The 21,204-nt window shown below is 43.5% G+C and overlaps 2 protein-coding genes across 5 annotated transcripts in view; one reads left to right on the forward strand and one right to left on the reverse strand.

The window, feature by feature from the left end:
• Nucleotides 1-21,204, reverse strand: part of CTNNA2 (catenin alpha 2) — a 512,597-nt gene that overhangs the window by 198,272 nt on the left and 293,121 nt on the right. The window contains exon 1 of one of the 4 annotated variants that reach the window (XM_035103047.3): nt 777-912. The exons of the other annotated variants lie outside the window; for them this stretch is intronic. The gene's annotated coding sequence lies outside the window, so the exon portion shown is untranslated. Of the gene's footprint in view, nt 1-776; nt 913-21,204 lie in introns of those variants that run through there. 4 annotated transcript variants of the gene reach the window in all.
• LRRTM1 (leucine rich repeat transmembrane neuronal 1) lies at nt 1,048-3,837 on the forward strand. Its single transcript, XM_035103048.3, has one exon. It carries the CDS (start codon nt 1,889-1,891, stop codon nt 3,455-3,457), a length of 1,569 nt encoding a protein of 522 aa, XP_034958939.2. The 5' UTR covers nt 1,048-1,888; the 3' UTR covers nt 3,458-3,837.

Raw genomic sequence — 21,204 nt, forward strand, 5'->3', positions numbered from 1 at the left:
TGCTTGCATCCAAAACGCACACATCACGTTTCCGAATGCTGTAGCGTATAGCGCTGCAATTTGGTTTTTGTCACAGAGATGTCATTAGCAAGAGCATATGCTAAACACCTAGATGCAGTAGGGTAGGAAGCCCAAAGGGTATTCCGTTTCCACATGAACCCAGTGATGGCAGCATGAGCCTCCTACCCCCCACCCCCACCGCAAAAGAAAGAAATGTTGCTCCAAAACAGGCGTCAAACTGAGGGGGGGGACGGACAGGGTGCGCGCCACGCACGTTTCTCGCCCGCAGGAACTAAACGAGAAAAGAAAAGGGGGGTGGGTGGGAGTCAATGCCTCATCTCGAGCAACCAAATATTCCCCAAATGTCGCAATTTGGACACATCTCTCCTGAAAGCCCCCCCCCCCCACGTTCAGCCTGACCCGTCTGCGCTGGGACCCTTTAAACAAAGAGGAGCGGCTGCTGGGGAGAGGGAAAAGGGTCCCTGTTTCGGTCGCCTCCTTAAGAAATGCCTCGCCGCTGCAGCTGTCGATTGCGTGAGCGTGTGTGTGTGTGCATACGTGTGTGTGTGTTTGAGCAAAGGCGAGCGGAGCTTAAAGTATTTTCCATTTCATCAGAGAACATATATCCCTTTACTGGTTCACTAAAATGTTGGCTAATGCCCACCCCTTTTCCCATTCGCCCCTGTCTGCTGCGAAGCGCGGCGCAGGCATACAATCGCCGAGAGCTCACGACGCTCAGTGAGCGCTCGGTGCCTCTGCGTGCTGTAGCTACATACTGCTTCTGCTGGAAGGAAGGGATCCTGGGCTGCCGCTCTCGCTCTCTGCTCTTAAGCATCTTCGAACCAGCAAGGCGAACCAGCAATGGGGAATAAAGCCATCTTTATGCCGCCGGTCCGGTCAGGGAAGGAATGGTAAAGCTGCATCAGCGGAGTCAATAAAAAACCAAAACAAAAACAAAAAATTTGGTGCTTGCCGCCGCCCGCGTCTGCAAGGATGGACATGAAAGGGAATGTCAAATCCTGGGAAGCCGTTAAGTAAAGAGGTTTTGGTTTTTGGGGTGGTTTTTTGGAAAGGGTTTTTCTCTCCCCCCCCCTTCATTTTTTTCTCCTTGCCCTCCCCCTCCTCTCTCTCCCTCCCCACGTCACAGTATTAACCGCAGAGGAAGGGAGGAAAAAAAAAAGGACAGAGGGGGAGAGGTGGGGGGGAAGGCAAGGAAGGAAGGAAAGAAGGAAGGAAGGAAGAGGAAGGAAGATCAAGCCTTATGCCCATACTTCTGAAACTTGAAGGTCCTGGGAGTCAGCTTAAAAATCAGGGAGGAGAGTGGAGAGGAGGGGAGAGAAGCTAGCTGGACTTGCCTCTCGCCCTTTGAGACGGAGCAAAGTGAGACATTGTGAGCCTGCCAGCCTCACAGAACGCTGAAAGAGACAGAATTTGTAGCAACAGAGAGCTCTTTTGGAGCCTTGCATATAATTAAGTCCAAACACAAAGGAAGCCGCTGAATGGAGGTTGTCACTCTCTGGAAAAGGGTGGGTAAGGCACTTTTTAATTTCATTCTTTCGTGAAGAGAGAGGTCTTTTTTCTTTTTTAAAGAATTGTTCATTTCTATGCTGCGGCAGCTAAAATGGACAAGACCCCTTGTACCTTTTGAATGCCTCTCTGAACTTTAATGCTGTACAGATTTTTGCATGCTGTTTTGTTTTGTTCTTTTTTAAACAGGGCAAAAGCCCCGAAAGTGACATCTTTAGCCCCCATGGTTCTCTTGTTTTTGCCTCGCCCCCACCCCCTCACCCCCTGTTTTACATACAATATGATGCAGAATTCGTAAAGGGAACTGTCGGACAAAAGATTCAATGGACATTCTCGAGCGCATTTGGGGATATTCTCGCTAATGGATTTCCTTCTTATTGGTGTCTGTTTAAACTGGCTGCTGAGGAAGCCCCCAGGGTTGATCCTGTGCACACTGGGTCTCTTTTTCAAAATGCTTCCAGCCGTGAATAGTGGGTGCCCGCAGCTCTGCCGGTGCGAGGGGAGGCTCTTCTACTGCGAATCCCTGAATCTCACAGAGATGCCGCACAACTTGTCGGGCGTGATGGGCTTGTCGTTGCGGTACAACAGCCTTTCCGAGCTGCCTGACGGACAGTTCACAGGGTTAATGCAACTCACGTGGCTATATCTGGATCACAATCACATTTGCTCAGTGGAGGAAAATGCCTTTGAAAAGCTGCGGCGAGTTAAGGAGCTCACCCTGAGTTCCAACAAAATCACACAACTGCCCAACACCACTTTCCGGCCCATGCCCAACTTGCGCAGTGTGGATTTATCCTACAACAACCTGCAGGCTCTGGAGCCGAACCTGTTTCACGGCTTGCGGAAGCTGACGACGTTGCACATGCGGTCCAACGCCATCAAGTTTGTGCCTGTCCGAATATTCCAAGACTGCCGCAGCCTGAAGTTTCTGGACATAGGATACAATCAGTTGAAAAGCCTGACTCGAAACTCTTTTGCAGGCTTGTTCAAACTCACCGAGTTGCACCTGGAGCACAATGACTTGGTGAAAGTGAACTTGGCCCATTTCCCCAGGCTCATCTCCTTGCACTCCCTCTGCTTGCGCAGGAATAAAGTCACTATTGTGGTGAATTCCTTGGACTGGATATGGAAATTAGAGAAACTGGACCTCTCGGGCAATGAGATTGAATACATGGAGCCTCATGTTTTTGAAAGTGTACCTCAACTCCAGTACCTGCAGCTGGATTCCAACCGGCTCACCTACATCCACCCGAGGATCCTAAACTCCTGGAAGTCCCTCGTGAGCATCAGCCTTTCTGCAAATGTCTGGGATTGTGGACGTAACATTTGCGCCTTGGCCTCTTGGCTGAGCAACTTCAAAGGCCGCTACGACAGCAACCTCCTCTGTGCCACCCCTGAATATACACAGGGTGAGGATGTCTTAGATGCAGTATATGCTTTTCACTTATGCGAAGATGCAACAGACCCAACAATGGACATTAACCTCCTGTCTGCTGTAGCAAACAACAGTGACCAAACATTCAGCTACAGCCCTGCCACAATGAACTACGATGTGCAGGATATCGAAGGGGATAGAACGACAAATGCCATCACGGTAACTATGCCCAACGAGAACACCGAGAATGCTGTTCAGATCCACAAGGTGGTCACAGGGACCATGGCCCTCATCTTCTCGTTCCTCATAGTAGTTTTGGTGTTGTACGTTTCATGGAAGTGTTTCCCTGCCAGCCTTAGGCAACTGAGACAGTGTTTTGTGACACAGCGCAGGAAGCAAAAGCAAAAACAAACCATGCATCAAATGGCTGCTATGTCAGCCCAGGAGTATTACGTTGATTACAAACCCAACCATATTGAAGGTGCTCTGGTGATCATTAATGAGTATGGATCCTGTACTTGCCACCAGCAGCCAGCAAGGGAATGTGAGGTGTGATTTAATTCTTTTCCAGTGGGGGATTTAACATGGTGTGTGCAACCAAATAGCAGTGGGCAAATTAAAGGACAGTTGGAGGGTTGACGTTTGCTTACCAATGCCCTTCTTTGCTGAAATTATTTTAAAAAAATAAAAAAGAGGAGCTGTCCCAAAAAAGAGAGACTTGATATTTTAGCTTTATTGTGGCTTAAAACCTTCAAGACATTCAACTTTCAAAAAGAAATAAGATATTTCACATTAACAGCTCTCTCTACAGATCTGTCAATATTCAGAAAAAAAAATCAGAGTGTAAAAAAGTACCAATTATTGATTTTTTTTTTGTAAAACTACAACAAAAATATGTTTAAAATAAAAGCAAAATAGCATTTACAGTTTTTACAGACTGGTGTACATTGCCTGGATTGTGTATATTGATATATATGGGGGGGGGAGAGAAGGAGGAAGAATGAGAGAAAAAGAGAGAGGGGGGGAGGGAGAGAGGAGGGAGGGAACATGAATTTTATCTCTCTTGCCCATGTAGCGAAAATTATTGGGTACTTGTGGCTGGTTGTACCATGATGTGGATTGTGTATTTGAATACAGGGCACTGAAGATTATTTTCTCCTCCTTATTATGCTACCTGTAAAACCTATATATAGTCTCCAAGGGGCTGGTCTGATTGGAAAAGTGGATGTACCAGTAGCTGCTGTGTCACTCTGTCAACACTGCAGAGGGCTTAAAACACACCTTCCCTGTAAGTTGCTTTAAGAGCCTCACACACACAAAATGCAGCCCCTCTGTCTGCTTGCCTGCCTGTCTTTCTCTTCCTCTTTCACAATATGTCAATTGGTGGGATAGGGTTGGGCAAAACAGCAACAGAAAGCCTGCCCCAACTTGCCATTTCGACCTCTTCCTCTGATGACTCAGACTTATATCAGGTCTCACTATCTCCTCCCAAACCCACTGTTTTATGTGGTAGCCCCCCAAAAGTAAGGGGAACTACTCCATCCATGCTCCGCAGAGCAAGATGAGAGAGAGAGAGAGATTCATTTGTTATGGCAAAAGCTCTGTGCATGTGGCTCGGGAGTAAAACCCTTAGCATAACGCACCAACGGTATCTTTGCATACAGAATGGTTAGAACATGCCTCTGGTTGCAACAGCGAGACCATATAAGAAGAAGTTGGGGAAGGGGGAGGTAGCCCATCCCTAGATGGCCTTATTAGTCAATGTGACAGAGAGAGAGAGAAAATCACACATTTTGCATCTCTGGCTCATTGCTTGAGTGGATGTCATTAGGTACAATCAGCAAAACTTGCCAGCAAAGCCACTTGGTGGTTTTGTTTCAGTGCCCCTCTAAAAAAATGGCTGCATTGTGTTAGCCCCCTCCCTCCTGTTTTTTTTTTTTTAAAAAAACCTGCCACCCCCTAGGCTATGCCCAAATCTATCAAGTGCACTTTTAGAACAGTATCCAGGCCTACACACCATACCTGTGGAATTTCCCCCTCCATAAAATGCAAAATCAGGCAAGTGCATATTTTTCTCATCATAATCAGGTAGTTTATTGTTGAAATGAAGAAAGGATGGGTGGGTTCCCCCCACCCCACCCCACCCCCACCCCCACCAACAACACATTCTTTGCCTGTTTTTCAGAGTGGCAGAGACAGAAGCAAATGCCACTGTGGTATCTTACATTTAATTATCTCGAAATGTCACTGCTTTGAAGCAAATAGATGTAGGAAGGAGATAGCTAACACCTGCTTGAAAATGCAATAAATAAATTAAAGTGTGGGGTGGAGGAGGGGTTAGAGGTCCATAAAATGCATACAAGGCATGGGTACAGCTAGACTCCCCCTCCCAACCCCCCAAACCCCTCCTCACATAGCAGTTCCTTCTCCTGGCAGGGAAATAGGCTATGTTTACTCTCTCTGGTAAACTCCTGCACCACCGATAAAGCACAACCAAAATTGAATTACAGAGCCCCAGGTGATAGATAAGTTCGGAGAGGGCACATTCTTCCCTGCAAAGCCCAATGCCACACTGAATGTACATGTCCCAAACCCTGTTAGACTTTAGTTAAAGGTTCTGGCATTTGCAGAATGGCTAGAGGCAGCCTCCTACTGGAGCAAAGGTGGCATAGTTAGGAACAACACATATTTTGTGCAATGCTGAGTTAAGAGGAAATCATGCAGATTCCTCTTAATCATGATATCCTTTTCGGCACTTTGCTTGGTGAAGATTTGGAGAATGTAGCTTTCAAAAGTCCCATAAATCTGTACAAAGCTACCAGCAGTGCCTTTTTGTGTAAATATTTATTTAGATGCTTTATGCAAAGAGGTATGATGAGAAATACTCCAGTGGAACTGCTATATATAAGTGATAGCAATACAATCCTTGCCAATAATGGGAAGCTCTCATTGACTCCTGTTGCTGCATTGATATATTATTGGGGGTGGCAAGACATATGCATGAGTTTTCATGGATGTGTACGGTTGTTTAGAATTGCATGATTTTGCTTTAAGGTTACAGGGTGTACAAGATGGCACTTAAGAGACTCTGAAAGAACTTGATCAGGAATTGGCTGTGTTTCCAGTTGAGGATGAGCAGACAGAAAAGCTGGTAGACAGGCAGGGGAGAAGAACTAGTGCGGTAGCAGCACCAATGGACAGAAATGAGCAAAGATATCTGGCCCCTTCCTATGGTTGCAATTTTAAACCAGGTGCTGCAAGGTTTGATTTGATTTCAGAGTTATGCTTTGGAAGTCCATTCCCTTTGCTGCTACTTTGCCAGCATGAGCCAATATAATAATGCATTAGCTATCTAGTTCTGAAAGGTAAAGTGCATGCTGTTGTCAAAATATTGCATGAAAAAACCCATTGCAGTGTCAATTGCTTTTAGATGTTTCACCAAAAGTGGTAAGAAACGGGTAAAGTAAAAGAAGGAGAATAAGCAGAACAGGACACATGGGAAATCCCAACACATGGGGCAAATGAAGAAGTAACACACACACACACACACACACACACACACCTTATGCTGAATAGGCTTCCTCGCGAGAAAAGGGAAAACTTGGCAGCTATGACACACACACACACACAAACACCCAAAAAAACCCCAAACAATCCCACCCTAGTACTCCATGGGCTACTTTCAAGACAATGTAAAGTTATCATAAGAAATGAATTAAAGTTGCAGACCCAAAGGGCAAAAAATTGATTTCCTGCAACCCAAATCAGATTGCAGTCATTCCCACCTTTCCAGGCAGCTGTCAGAGATCTGATTAAACACCACTGCATTTAAAGTGCATGTGTAACAGCAGCAACAGGAGAAAGAGCTCTGACCGGAGCTCTTTCTAATTCCCACACTGAACTAACTGACCACATTATCAAAAGCATCTGTTTGCTTTCACCAATTAAACTGGCGATGAGACAGGCAGACAAGCAGGCACCCCCCAAAATTTAAACCCTGCCTCACAGGAGGTTTTTTGGTACAAGCATCAATCCTGTTGGCATGTGTCTTTTCTACACACCTACACACCTACACAAGTGCATACAGTCATGTTTTTGGGCACCCCGACAGTGCGGAGTTTTGAATGCACATTAGGAATGATTTATCTTCCTCCAGGTCTCCCTCTTCTGTAGTATGGAAGGGGAAGAATTTGCAAAATCAGTGCCAAGGTGCCACTTTCCGTATATGTTTTGCATCAAGAAAATGTGGAGGACCTGTGAGCCACTGACTTGAGTGCTTGCAGGGGTCTCAGTGGGAAGCCTGCTGGGCATTGTATGTGCAGCAATCTCTGCCTTCCCCATTGTGGACTAAGGAGGGGAGCTCAATTGCCAGCTGAAAGGCAGAAACCTATAAAAATATTCCCCAGATTGTGGGATCCTGCTCAGGGGAGAAGGGCAAGCAATCCCACCAGCTCGGAGAGGGAAACAGAGCTTGCTTCGGAGAGGAACATGTAGAACGTGCTCCTTCATTGCCTGCCTGCCTGCCCCTGAGAGGAAAGGGATGCTGAACAAAGCCCCACTTATACCAAATGCCTAGATTGTCAGAACTGGGAGCAACATGACTTAGCTTAGAGGGTGCATAGCTGGGACAGAAATGTATTCAATGGGAGAAAAGGAAGGAAGAAATCAGTGAAGCTGAGTATGAGTACGTGTGTGTGTGTGTGTGTGTGTGTGTGTGTGTGTCCCTCTCCCTCTCTCATACCCCCCCCCAAAGCATAGAGGTACATAGGAAACAACACTGAGATGCTGAATCTGAAGAGGATGGGTTGACACCTCCTTGACAGGGGTGTGTGGTGGGGGGGGGTTTTGGGGGGGAGGAGAGGATACATCTCAGGGAAGTGGCAGAGGAGAAAGGGTTTGCAGAAACTGTAAGTAAAGATGAAAGGGCAACATGATACAAAAATTGCACATGTCTTTTGCAAGAAAGATTAGAAGGCATTAGGATGTAATGAAGATGGGGATGCTCTGAAAGGGTATTTTATTATCTTTTTCAGAGTATGTTTGTTCTTGGTGGTATGGAAGTGTAGTAGAACAGAGTAGGGAGAGTCACAGGTACACAGCTAATGTAATACTACAAAAATAAATCAATCAAACTGTCTCAGCTTCTTCCATGCAACTACAGCAATTGCGGCCACTGGAGTTTCTCCTGTGGAATATCATCACCACCACCAAACCACCACACGAAGCAGCATTTATCAGGGGGTCACCAAGGGGAAACTCTGACATAAAAATAATAATAATAATGGTTATGTCGCATGCTCACCCCCCACATTTCCTGCAAGGAAAGGAAGAGACACAAAACCACCCTGCAATGAATTTATTGAGAGCTCGGTACAGATAACAAAGAAGTGTTCCTAATACTTCTAAAATATGACAGCTCTAAATTAGGAACACTTAAAAAAAGAACCAAGGAGCAAATGGAAACCATAAAAATATCAGAACATTAAGGAAATTATTGTGACAGGCATGGCTTGTTGTTGTTGTTGTTGTTGTTGTTGTTGCTGCTGCTGCTGCTGTTACCAGACATAATAGGAAATCATTTTCTATCTCTAACCTCTATCCCTTCTCTCTGTAGAGTACCAGGCACTTGTTATTTATTTATTTATTTTGTTGTTGTTGTTGTTGAAAACAAGCTATTTCTATGGATGGCGGAGCGAATCACTCAAAATATATTGAGACCCAGGCTGAAGAACAACAGATCTCCCATTGTATCATCAGGCCCTGGACTCAGGCACACTCTAAGCACCAGTGACATGTGGCCAGTGGACTAGGGGGATTAGATAGTTCTAAAGCCCTCCCACCACCTCCCCAAACCCTGCCTGGCCCCAGCATCCTGTCAGAGGTCTGGCGTCTCCTTCCCAAAGTCCAGGAAGCTCCTGCTTGGCTTAGGGAGGGAGGCACATAATGTGCACATCGCCCCCTCCTCCAAAAAAATCGCCCTCACAAGCTGGCGTCTCTGGCCTTAACTGTTCCCCTATGAGAAATTTCACTGCGCACCACTGCTTAGGACCAGCTTTCTTAAGCCAATGCAATGGCAGCCACATACCCATTGGGTTTCTTTTTTTACTTCCCTTTCATGGATGATTGGTCAACAAGCCACAAGATTTCTTATTACACATTCTCGTCCTGACTGTATGCATATACCAGTCTAGTGTGAAGACACCCAAGGCTCTGGTCCGAAAGAGCTATATATACACACACTTTTCTTGAGCCTGCATTAATTCATTTCTTCATTTTGTCTAGCTGGTGTGTAGCTGGAGCATCCTCTTATTTCAGACAAGTATTTGGAGTGACTGGTTTGGCTGTTAATAATAATAATAATAACAATAACAATAACAATAACAATAACAATAATAATAATAATAATAATAATAATAATAATTGAAGAAAATAAATTAAAATCTGCCCAAAGGTACATTTGCTGCAGCATAGGCACCTGGTGGTGGGAGGGAGAGGAGACAATGCCTTGTGGTCAGAAAAATAGTCTGGAAAAGAGGTAAATTAAACTATACAATATTCTAGCAACACAAAGGGAGGGGAAGCAATTTGGTGGGTGGGTGAGAGAAACCCACATGAATGCAGAAGAACACTGTGATTTTATTTTATTTTTAAATGGGACTGTGTCTAGCTTTATAATGAATGCATTTGTTGTGAAACCTGGTGAGCATCTCCAAGGTGCATGCAATTTCTTCCTCTCTCTTTTATTAAGAGCATCATGCCATTTTTGGTATTCAAGAACACACATGCTCCCTTTCCTCGCAGTTAAGCCACTTCCCCCGCCTCCCCGCTCTTGTTCTCTAGTATTGATCATCCATAACACTCTAATTTTCAAGGGGAGGGAAAAGGAAAGAGGAGATGTGATTTTCTTTTATCTCCCTTTAATTTCTTTTTGATAAATAATGAAAGGCAAAGTATCAAAAAGAAACGAGAGGTACGGTATGAATTAGCTTAACGTGATCCGATGCAGGAGGACGAAAGAAAGAAAGAAAGAAAGAAAGAAAGAAAGAAAGAAAGAAAGAAAGAAAGAAAGAAAGAAAGAAAGAAAACTCCAGCCGGCCCTAGTGCCTTTAAGACTCATTGATCCTTATGAGAAGGGCTATGTCCTTATATTCTCTCTCTACAAAACCAAAAACGAATATAAGAGCTTGAGATGGGGTGGATTATACCCCTTATGATGTGTGCATGGTCATTAGCTAAGGTGGGTAAGAAAATGCACCCCCCCCGAAATGTGCTATTAATAGTACTATTAATAGCATAATTAACGTCTTAAGAAAACCAGAGTATTCCAGTGCTTGAAACTTGGGCTGAAGCAAGATTGGCCACTGAATTCACAGTTCTTATTTGGGAGCCTTCAACAAGGTGCCTCCCCCCCCCCTCAGTGCTGCTTCAGGGAACTTGCCAACAGGGGCCCAAGCATTTGCCATTGTGTAGAGGAAAGGAGGGCATCACTGTCTTGCCCAGGGAACTGGGCATTGCTGCTTCCCTCTCACCATGCTGCCCTCTGGAGGTGGCAATGGAACTGCACTGGAAGTGGGAAAACTCGCACCTGGTTCCATGCTTACCCTTCCTGTGCTGTGGCAATGGCAGTGCTTGCCCTCACAGCGCAGCACATACATGGCTGGCTGGACAGAGGTGTGACATCTCATTATGTGAGCCCTGACTATACAGTGTGGGTCAAGACCAAAGGGAATCAGGTGGGGCACAGAGAGGTGGCACACTTTGTCTATTTACCCCCCCCCCCCGATGATATTTTGTATTCCTCTAAATCTTCCCTTCCTTTCCTTAAAAGAAAATTTAAAAAATCTGCATTGCCACAGTTAAGACAGTAAATTATGACACAGGGAGTTTTTAATTCAAATTACATCTCCATCATAAACACGCTTGGTGGTCTTCATGCAGTGCAATGCATTATCTCTCTGCCTCAGCACCTCCCCTATGTCTGCAGAATGGGGATAGTATGGTGGCATACAGTAAAATGCAGGACTGCTGCCACACTTCTTGGCTAATTAAGGCTGGATCAAGACACATCAGAGAAGTGTTTCAGTTTAAAGCATCGTAAATTTAAACAGGGAAAACAGGTAGAGAAAAATGGGACTCCACGTCGCCACCTGGTGGCACAATGTTATATCACACATGCAACACATATAAATCCCTTTGTCTTTACCAGTCTAGCTGAGTCCTAAGAGTTTTAGTCAATCAAATAATCAATTACTTTTTTCGCAGATTTCATGTATTGCAGAAGGCACTGCCTCGGAGTCTGCATTCTTCCAGCATATATGTTGCCTACAGGGTTGTGCAAAGTCTCCCCTCCCCCCAGCCATGCAAACATCTCCCCAATGAATGTGGGGAACATTACAGAGATCTGAAGCAAAATACAATGTCAGGTGCAACAGGTTGGTAACTAGCTGAGTGTGTTATCTAACCTTCCCCCTTCCCCTCTTAATGAAGATGGCACAGCATTAAATTATGCTTGACTGATGTCATTACTGGGTAAGCACACAGTCCCCCTTGTTTACATATTTTGCCCTTCTGTGCTCATTTTCAAGACGTGCTGTTCTGTTCTTTCTCATCCCCCTCCTGCAAACAGGCAAGCTGTGTAACTGCAGAGTTTAATGACAGAAGACCTCAAATTGTTTTCTCAATAAAGTCCCTGACAAGAAATATACATGTGTGTATTAAGCTGGTAGAGAAAGGGCTTATCCAATTAAGCTCTTCAGCCTCATTGGAACAATTATGCTCTCCTTCTGCTCTAATGGTTACTAAGGGAGGCAGTGGAGGGGGGAAAGGAGTCTAAGAAAGAAGCTTCTTAGCAGATATAGAGCTTTGATTGGGCACATTTTTTTTAAAAAAAGGCAATGGGGAAAATCAGTGTTAAACTTTATCCATTTATATAGTTTTCCCATCCTCTCCGCAATCTTCAAATTAGTGTTTCTAACAGTCTACCCAATTTTTTACACTGATCAACCAAATGTTGTGTAGCGAATGGGAGACCAAGGCTTGATACTTTTAAAAGATGCATCACCCATGAAACTCACTTGAGTAGAATTGATGTCTAATCGTTTCTCCTACTACATAAAACAGTCATGTGACACTGGCCAGAAGGAATATGGTTCCCCCCAAATACAGTGATGAGAGGAATTATAGCTACAATTATCTAAAAGTTATAGTTAGAACATTTTAATTATCTAAATGTTACAATTGGAAAACATTTGAAAACCCATAGCCTGTGGTCTCTGTCAGAGCCGGCTCTAAGGCAAGGCTGGGTGGCGCAGAACACTTCTCCTTCCTTGTCTGGAGGTGGCACCTGATTCTGGGAGAGAGTATCAGACCTGCCTCCCTACTGCTCAGGACCTGCTCAGCCATCCCAACAGAGCCCTTCCTAGATTCTGGCAACTCTCTGCTACTATCAGGAAGGGAAGGGGACAGAAGTCATGCTTCCACACTAGAACTGGATGGGAACAGATAGAAGGGAGGCCCTCTCTGTATTCCAGCCTTCCGCATCCTCCTCATCTTCCTCCAGAATCCGCCACCCGAGAGCCGAGCCTGAAGACACAGAGGGAGTCATGACCAGGCTGCACCCAACTTCCATGGTTCCCGACTTCTTCCCTCACCTCTATGGACTTTTTCCTAGGCTGAGGATCAGGTCCATCTTGAGAAAGCTGGAAATGAATGAGGGGACATCTTTGCAAGTTGCCTGCATGTGTCATCTAAGGAGGAGAGAAAGTGGAAGGAGAACAAAAGTCTGGTAGCAATTGAAGGCTGAATGAAATATGAATGGAGAGAAGAGGAGGGCAGAGACAGAGAAGAGAAAAGAGAGAGAAGGAAGGGACAACTACTGATATGGGGGAAAGTTGTCTAGAGCTGCATAAAAATGCAGCCCCTTGGCCTCAAGAAAGGTTGCTCAACCCTCTATGGCATACATCTTTTGTCTGATCAATAAGGGCATTCTCTTTAGATCACAAAGTTTGTTTCATGGCCAAGCAGGAATTTAAACACATTTCTCCACTAGCTACCTGAGGTTAAGAGATAATTATTTCCTGAAGGCCGCCTGCTGAGACCTCCTCGGAACATAGATTAGAACACAGAGCCTCAAGAAATGTGATATGAAATGTTCTATGTGTGTGTATATGTGCATAGAAAAATCATTTCAGCCACTGTCATTTCTATGATTCACATCAACAGCTCGTGTTTGTGCAGAACCAGAGCTAAATTGTCCTCTCTGGAGGAAACCTGATTGTCTGTGCTTCAGCACTTTAACTGACAGTCTGGCTTGCTAAGAAAGCATCATTTTAAAAAGAATTTAATAACAATGTTTTTACACTTGGAGAATATTATTTTTTAAAGACTAAACTTGGCTTACTATGAAAGTTTATCCTGATGGCAAATGTGCTTCCCCAACCCAGACCAGTTCTCAAAGCAATTTTCCAACAGCAAACATACATTTGCGGCCGCTGTCAAGGGGGTTTCAGTCCCCTGTGCTAAAGAGGTCGCTGAATACCAAATGTTTGCTCCACTTTCATGTAAATGTTATAACAGCTTTGGATGCCATTTCCCTTGGCTTTTCTGCCTCAGTTGTCTCTGTGCAGAGTCTTAAGCTACAAGGCGGAAGCCTTTTTAACTCCCACCTTTAAATCAACAGTTACAACCAAATGGGAGATTTCACCAGTTCAAATTCTACAATGTTATGTTGCCAACAGTGCTCTCATTAACAAGTGGTGATAACCCAATTAACTACAGGAGACTTTGGCAGGCACTTGAAATGTATGGAAGCCACAGGCACAAACTAGCTGTTATTCCAAATGTGTGCCCGCTTCTCAAAAGGCCAGCTACATGTCTAAATCTCTAGTAGAACTTCTCCAGGTCGAGATTATGAAGTTCTGTTTCTGCTAGGGATGTAGGAAGGATCACCTGGTGTCTTCCTTGCATATCTTTAGGTGTCAGGCAATAATAATAATAATAATAATAATAATAATAATAATAATAATAATAATCATCAATATAACCAGCCGTTTGGCTGGTTGAACATTCTATGCTCAATAAAGACCAGGCATAACCCGTGTAAGATTTGTGCAAGCAAATTAAGATTGAAAGTTCAATAAGCAGGTTGTCTGGAGGAAGATGAATGATATCTGATTCCTATTTAAAAATATCATAAGAGCTGCTTTGAGGGATCAGACCAACGACTCACCTAATCACATATTCCATTTCAAATAACCACCTCCTAAATGCCTTTGGGGAACCTGCCTGCAGAACATGGTGGTGATACCTACCTTGGGTTATTGAACCCCAACACCTGGTATTCAGATGTATACTGTTTCTATATGGACCTTCCAGTTAGCTAAATATTTGCATTACCACGTTGATTAGCTTCACTATTTTACCATCCAAGGTTCCTATATTGAATCTTCGGGGAGTTATTATAAACACCAACATTTATCCAGTGTCTTCCTGTGACAGAAGCAAGTATCTAAAGGATTTAACTCACACAGTGACATACAAAGCATACAAACACAGTCACTAAAGTAAACATTTCAAAGAGTAAATTCTGGCTGACTGGCAGGTCTCAACCAGAATGCCATTAGGAATTGGATTGCAAAAATAAAAATAAAAAGGCCATGTCATCTAGAGTTCAATCAACACAGGCGTATGAGCAAGATCCTCCAAATATATTCACCATCAATTTTAGTTTAGGTAAAACTCAACGATGGTCTGGAGGTGCGTGTGTATGCACATAAACACAAGAGGAATGTTCCTAATCCTCCGAAAATTATTTCTGCTTCCTTTACAATCCCTGCTGATGTTTTGTTTGGACATTGCTCTCAAAATACACCTCACATACTATGCAAGGTACACATCCACACAATGAACTCCCTTTGCAGGTCATATGAACACTTTCCCTTTTAATGCTTGGATAAGTTTAGCCCAATCTGTCATTAATTTGTATAAGCAAAGAATAAGGAGTGTGTGCATGTGTGTGTAAAAACACAAACACACACACACACACACACACACACACACACAGAGAGAGAGAGAGAGAGAGAGAGAGAGAGAGAGAGAGAGAGAGAGAATTTTCTTCATCTTTGATCCTGCACTGCACATGGTCCTTTGCCTGAAGGAAAATTGGCCAGAAGTAGGCAATAAATATAAACCAAAATGATATTGGAAATGATAGTTTTGTGAACACTTCCTCACAGTATAATTCCTTGGTGGGTGGGTGAATGTGTGTGTGGAGATGGTAATAAGGTGTACTTTTACATTTCTAACATAGATATATCTAGAGATTTATGTATAGACAGAACTGTATGATTTAAAAAGGACCCAATGGCAAATCCCAACCAACCCCTTGCCCTGAAGCATAATATCTTGCACTTGGAACGTTCTAAAACTCTTGTCCAATTATTGCTTGAGAACCTCCAGGGAAATACATTCTGTTGGACTCCATAAGTAGCTGAATTTCTCTTAAAATAATAATAATAAAGGTCTTTCTATCATGTAAACCAAATGCAGTTCAGAGGGATATAGAAATGTAGGAAGCTGACATTATATACAAATCAGGCCATTGACTCAACTAGCTCGGAACAGCCTACTATACTGACCTGCAGTGGCTCTTCAGAATTTCAGGTGGGTCTTTCCCATCCCTACCTGGAGATACAAGGACCAGAGGCACTGGGACCTTTGACATTCAAATAATGTGCTCAGTCACTGAGCTATGGCCAATATTTTCCACTGTTTTCCCTTTGGAAAGGGAAAATACTCTTGGATCTTTGCAAATATGTGTAGATCTGGGCCAGTCAATGTGGTGCCCCCCCCCAGATGTTATTGAACTTCAACTTTCAGAATCTCTGACCCAGATGTGAGTTAGAGTTCTGTAACATCTGGAGGGCACCACATTGGTCACTCTTGCTGTAAAGTGTCAACATGCTGCCCTCCTGTCTCAACCTTTTCCTTCCCGCTCCCTCAAGATCCAATAGGATCTGAATCCTAAAATGTTTGTCATGTCTCATCCTGACCCTGATCGCCATTTCTATGAAGAAAGTTGCATTGTTTTCTGCAGCCTTTCATCTGCTCCCATAATGAGTTCGATCACATTAATAGCAGGCACACCATTCTTCTCCTCACAATGGACAGGCCAAAATCATGTTGTCTTTCTGTAATTCAGATCAGAAACATTGCTCCATTCCTGCAGCTGTGGGGAGTGATAAGGAAGCCAGATGATACTCCATCTTCTATCAAGGCATTCTTCGATAAATACACTACAGCAGGGACCCTAACCATCTTGTGGGTCTGCTCTAGGGGTAGGGAAACTGTAGACCTCCAGATGTTGTCAGTCTCCAACAACTCCCATCAACCCCAGCCAGCATGCCAATAGTCAAAGATGATGGGAGATGCACTGCAGCAACATCTGGAAAGCCACAGGTTTTGTTATATGATTTTCCCTGTTACAACAGCCCAGCTAAATTCCCTCCCAGAGAATTAACCGTGACGATTAAATTCTGAATGTGGGTGGGTAGTTTTCTTTTATATAGAATCATAACGCCTAGTGTTGTCAGGGACACAGTCATCCAGGAGAGCGGTGCAGGGAGATATATTAAGTGTCAACAAGTTATCAGATGAAATACAGAAATTCTGAACGACATGGATGAAACTGCAGAGCTTTTCTTCTTCTTCTAAAAATAAACTACTCTCCCACGGAGCAATACTACCATCTAATAAACTTTATCGCCAGAACAGAAGAAAGGGGAAAACCCATAAAACTAGACCATAATTGATGTAGTTTATTTTTATTTTGGATGTTTATGTCATGTGTTTGTAAAGGTAAAAAGAATCATGATATTCCAGTAGCACAAGAATAGGGGGAAAATAACTACCTAAACCTTCATAGTGTGAACCTCCTGACTACTTTATACTACCCCTAGGTAAAGGGAAAGGGACCCCTGACCATTAGGTCCAGTTGTGACCGACTCTGGGGTTGTAGCGCTCATCTCGCTTTATTGGCCAAGGAAGCCGGCATACAGCTTCCAGGTCATGTGGCCAGCATGACTAAGCCACTTCTGGCAAACCAGAGTAGCGCACGGAAATGCTGTTTACCTATTTATCTACTTGCACTTTGACGTGCTTTCGAACTGCTAGGTTGGCAGAAGCTGGGACCGAAGAATGGGAGCTCACCCTATCGTGGAGGTTTGAACCGCTGACCTTCTGATCGGCAAGCTCTAGACTCTGTGGTTTAACCCACAGCGCCACCCCAATTGAGTATCCTAAGGTTATAAGGTGGGGTCAGCAACCTTTTCACCTCCAGAGGTTGCATGCAGTTGTGTGTGGTTACTCTTGGGCCACATGCCCATGCTGAGTGTGCGTAATGCTGGTCATGCACATGGCGTTTGGCATGTGGGCACACACACTAATACATGCACACACTTGCACACATTTAGGTTGTAATGGGATTGCAGTGGGGGAGGTTAAGGCATCCACTCCCCAGCAATCCTCTTAGCAGCACATATCTTAGCTGAATCAGAACCACTGGGAAGCAGGGGGACTTGGTGCCCCCACCCCTCAGCAACCCTGAGGCTGCTGCAATTGCTCTCCCTGTGCTCCTTAGCAGCATGAGGATAGCAGTCCTTTCATCACCGCCCGGCTGGTGGTCACTGTTCCCTTTGTTTTAATTCAGTTTTATTTCCATATTGCAGGGCCCATGACAGGATTGTTCTGTTTTGGACATGGTTACAGTGGAGGAACGAGAAGAGAGTGTAAAAGACCTAAATATTTGGGGTACCCATGAAGGAATCCCTCAAAATGAGCTTTCAAAACAGTAGAAAGAGTCACAGTAATGATGAGCGGTGATGACAGAGAGGCAAAATGTCTGTGAGAAGGCAGCCTATAAGGTTAAGTGCGGAAGGCCGAAAAGTCAATTCTGTGTTTTAATGACGGAACAGCTGACTTTTAAAGTGGGACCTTCTTCCTGACCTCCAACAAGTCAGAAGACAGAGGCCAAAGATACATCTCTGAGAAGTGATAAAGATAGGTCCAAACTGGTGACAAAATAAGAGTGCTAAGGAATCTATCAGTGAATTTAGCACATAATGGGTAGAATTCAACATCACCTTATCACAAATGTTCCCTTCCTGCAAGCATTGCAGCTTGCCAGATGGAACAATCACCCCTTTCCTCCCTCCATGTGCTGTTCTGGGCATTCTCTCAAGCCCTGCACAGCTAATTTTATGGGGGCAGGGCATACGAGGAGGGAAAAGGGAAGATCCACAGCACAAGCAGAAGTGCTTGCATAGGATTTCTGCTGACGGGGCAAATTAGGTGAATCCCGTCCAATAAGTTGAATTATTTACTAGTTTTAATTCAGACACTGAACTAATTACGAATTAAGTAAAGGTATAACAATGACTATGTGCAATTTTTAGTCTTTTCAGTCCTGGGACCCAGAAATAGGGCCAAAATAAACTATTTATTTAGATATAAAAATGCTTTAATGGTTTTCTGCCATTAAACCATTGAAGTGTGTTAGAATAAAACCATTCACATGTTTGTTTGTTTGTTTGTTTGTTTGTTCTAAAAAATACTACACTTTAAAATATTCAGTTAAAGTGTCTTCAATGAAAAACCTAAATTGAAACAACACCCACAAAATAGTAAAAGTCAAACAGGAATCTTTAAAAGCTATTGGAAGATTGTTTTAAAGGCTGGTGCAGTAGGTGGCTCAGTTCAATGCAACAGAGGGAGTTCCAGGAAGTAGCAAATAACAATAACAACCTTATTTTAGTGGACAGTAGCTCCATTATCAGTGACAATGATCAGTAATATCCAGAGCTACTGGGAGATCCACAATGATCAAATGGATAAACCTCCATGATGTGTTCCCTTATGCATTTTTTCAGTCAGAGTGAGCAAGTCAGTTCCTTCCTGAAGACTACCCTGAAGCCAGCCTAAAACAAGTCCAGAAAACAGATTTCATCTATAAGCTCCTTGAGGGTATTCCCGTCCCAACTTGTTTACATTGGCCAGTGCAAAACTGGTCTCCACAGTAAAGGGAGGAGAGAGATGTTTTCTTCAGTAAGGGCCTTATACTCACTTCTTTGAGAACAGGCAATATCCCTCCTCCCTGCAATGGCATTTCATTGATGAGTAGGGTTGAATTCAACAGCTTCCCTCAAGAGCCAAGATGAAAGATGATCAAGCTGGCATGGTTAGCAAAAAATTCATATGACAATGTCAGTTGACATGATTCTGCACACTTCTGCTATGGACTGTGTCCCTAATATTGAGTCCAAGCAGGAATGGATCCAAGCACTTGTACAGTGGTACCTTGTGTTACGGACAGGATCCGTTCCAGAGGCCCATTCACGCAACACAATTTAGCGATTCTGTGCATGCACAAGCAACGAAACCCAGAAGTAACCTGTTCTGGTACTTCCGGGTTGCTGCAGGACGCAAGACGAAAACACGCAACCTGAAGCGGACATAACATGAGGTATGACTGTATGCATTTTTAATGACATGAGTGGGTTTCCCCACTGCATTTCTTTATTCTTTAAGGGTTCCCTCTGCCCTGCGTCTCACTTCTTCTAAAGCCCATTTTAACTAGGGCCATTCTAAAATGGGAAGCATAAACTTCTGTGACACATGTACTGATCAAACAATAATAAAAAAATAGCAAACTTGATATGACCCAACTGATCATTTTTAGATGGAGTTTCACTTAAGTGCACACATGTTCCTGGTCACTGGTAAAACAGTGAAAAAGCATCTCAGTATGACCATAGGAATTATTACATCAAGAAATAAAATTATGATGTTGTCACTGCTTCAACCAACCTTAGATGGGGATGCAAAACAGTTATGGCTCCCTACCCACCACTCGAAGACTTTTGATGACCACTAGTCAATGGACAGCAATGGTGAAGATACAAAGCAATACAGGGATTGATAGCCGTGCTGTGAATAATATAGCCCTTCCAATTGCATCCATGAAAGACATTTATTTGGGTCACCCTATTAAGAAAAGAGGGATATGGCAGCAGAATGAGACAATAGGGGTTTGTTCATTTGATTATATGTTTTTTTATGGATATAGGAAAAATGTCCCTATGAAGAAAGACTGGTATGCTGTTGCAAAATGTGTAACAACTCTCCCTCTAGTGGCAGATCTCAGAAGAAAGGAAAATGCAGAGAAAAGGAAGAGAAAAAGAAAAAGAAAATATTACAGCTATAAATAGCACCCACGCCCACACAACATTAAGGTAGGGCCAAGAAGGAATCTATAGAAAGTAGGAAAATCAACATGTTACATGAAGGTTCTTACCTGCAGTATTACTATCAGAACAGCCTCATAGTAAATTTTGACAAATCAGAAAGGAAATTATTTAATTCACTAATATGTGGCATAAAGTTCACACACAATAACCCCTCTGATCCTGGGTGGGATGGGAAAGGGGGAATACAACTGCAATTCTTTTTACAATTATTAATAGAAATTATAGGAACTTGAAAAGTTAACATAAACACCTTGAATTTATCTTGGAAAAATCACTAGAAATTCTTTTAAAATTAATATAATGCATGCCAAGTGGCCAGCTCCAGGACCACAGCCAAGATGCCACATTCTGGACTAACTGCAGTTCCTCCCCCCCCCCAAAAAAAAATCAAGTAGAAACAATTATGTAAAGCATAGGGCCAGACCACGACATTTAGGCACCTGAGGCAAAACACAGAATGGTCCCTTCCCCTCACCAGGGATGAAGGGGTGAGTGAAAATCTACATTGAGAACATCATGTGTCAGTACAGCAGGTCACAGCCCAAGACTGAGAGGACCAATTGGCATCACAAACAGCACACAAATAAATCCAAGACAGCTGAATTTTTACCACCTCATAATGCAGCCAGCATAGAAGGAAGTGCCAAAGTCCAAAAGCCCATTTGCAGTGCCTGTCCCAGGTCAGAAATGTATTTATATTGTACTTATCTTCCACTCCAGACATACAGTAATGTAATATGCTCCGTTTCCCAATAGCCCTTGGATTGAGCAACATCAGTTAGTTATGCCACTGCAAGTATTTTGGCCAGTGCTGGAACAAGCTGTGCACATCTTACTTTCCTCTCTGCATTGCAAAACAAAACCACAAAAAACAAAAACCATAACCCTTCCTTTGCAATACAAATGAATGTCTGTTCCTTTCCACACAAATGAAAATGTATGAGCTATAATGACTTACGTCAATGGATACAGACATTGATGGCAGCAGGCTGGACCGTAACA

The sequence above is a fragment of the Zootoca vivipara genome, chromosome Z1, assembly GCF_965207765.1.
Source record: "Zootoca vivipara chromosome Z1, rZooViv2.hap1.1, whole genome shotgun sequence".
In the NCBI taxonomy this organism is placed as follows: domain Eukaryota; kingdom Metazoa; phylum Chordata; class Lepidosauria; order Squamata; family Lacertidae; genus Zootoca; species Zootoca vivipara.

Coding starts and splice junctions, on each gene's coding strand:
- LRRTM1 (XM_035103048.3), top strand. CDS start 1,889: ATGGATTTCCTTCTTATTGGTGTCTGTTTAAACTGGCTGCTGAGGAAG.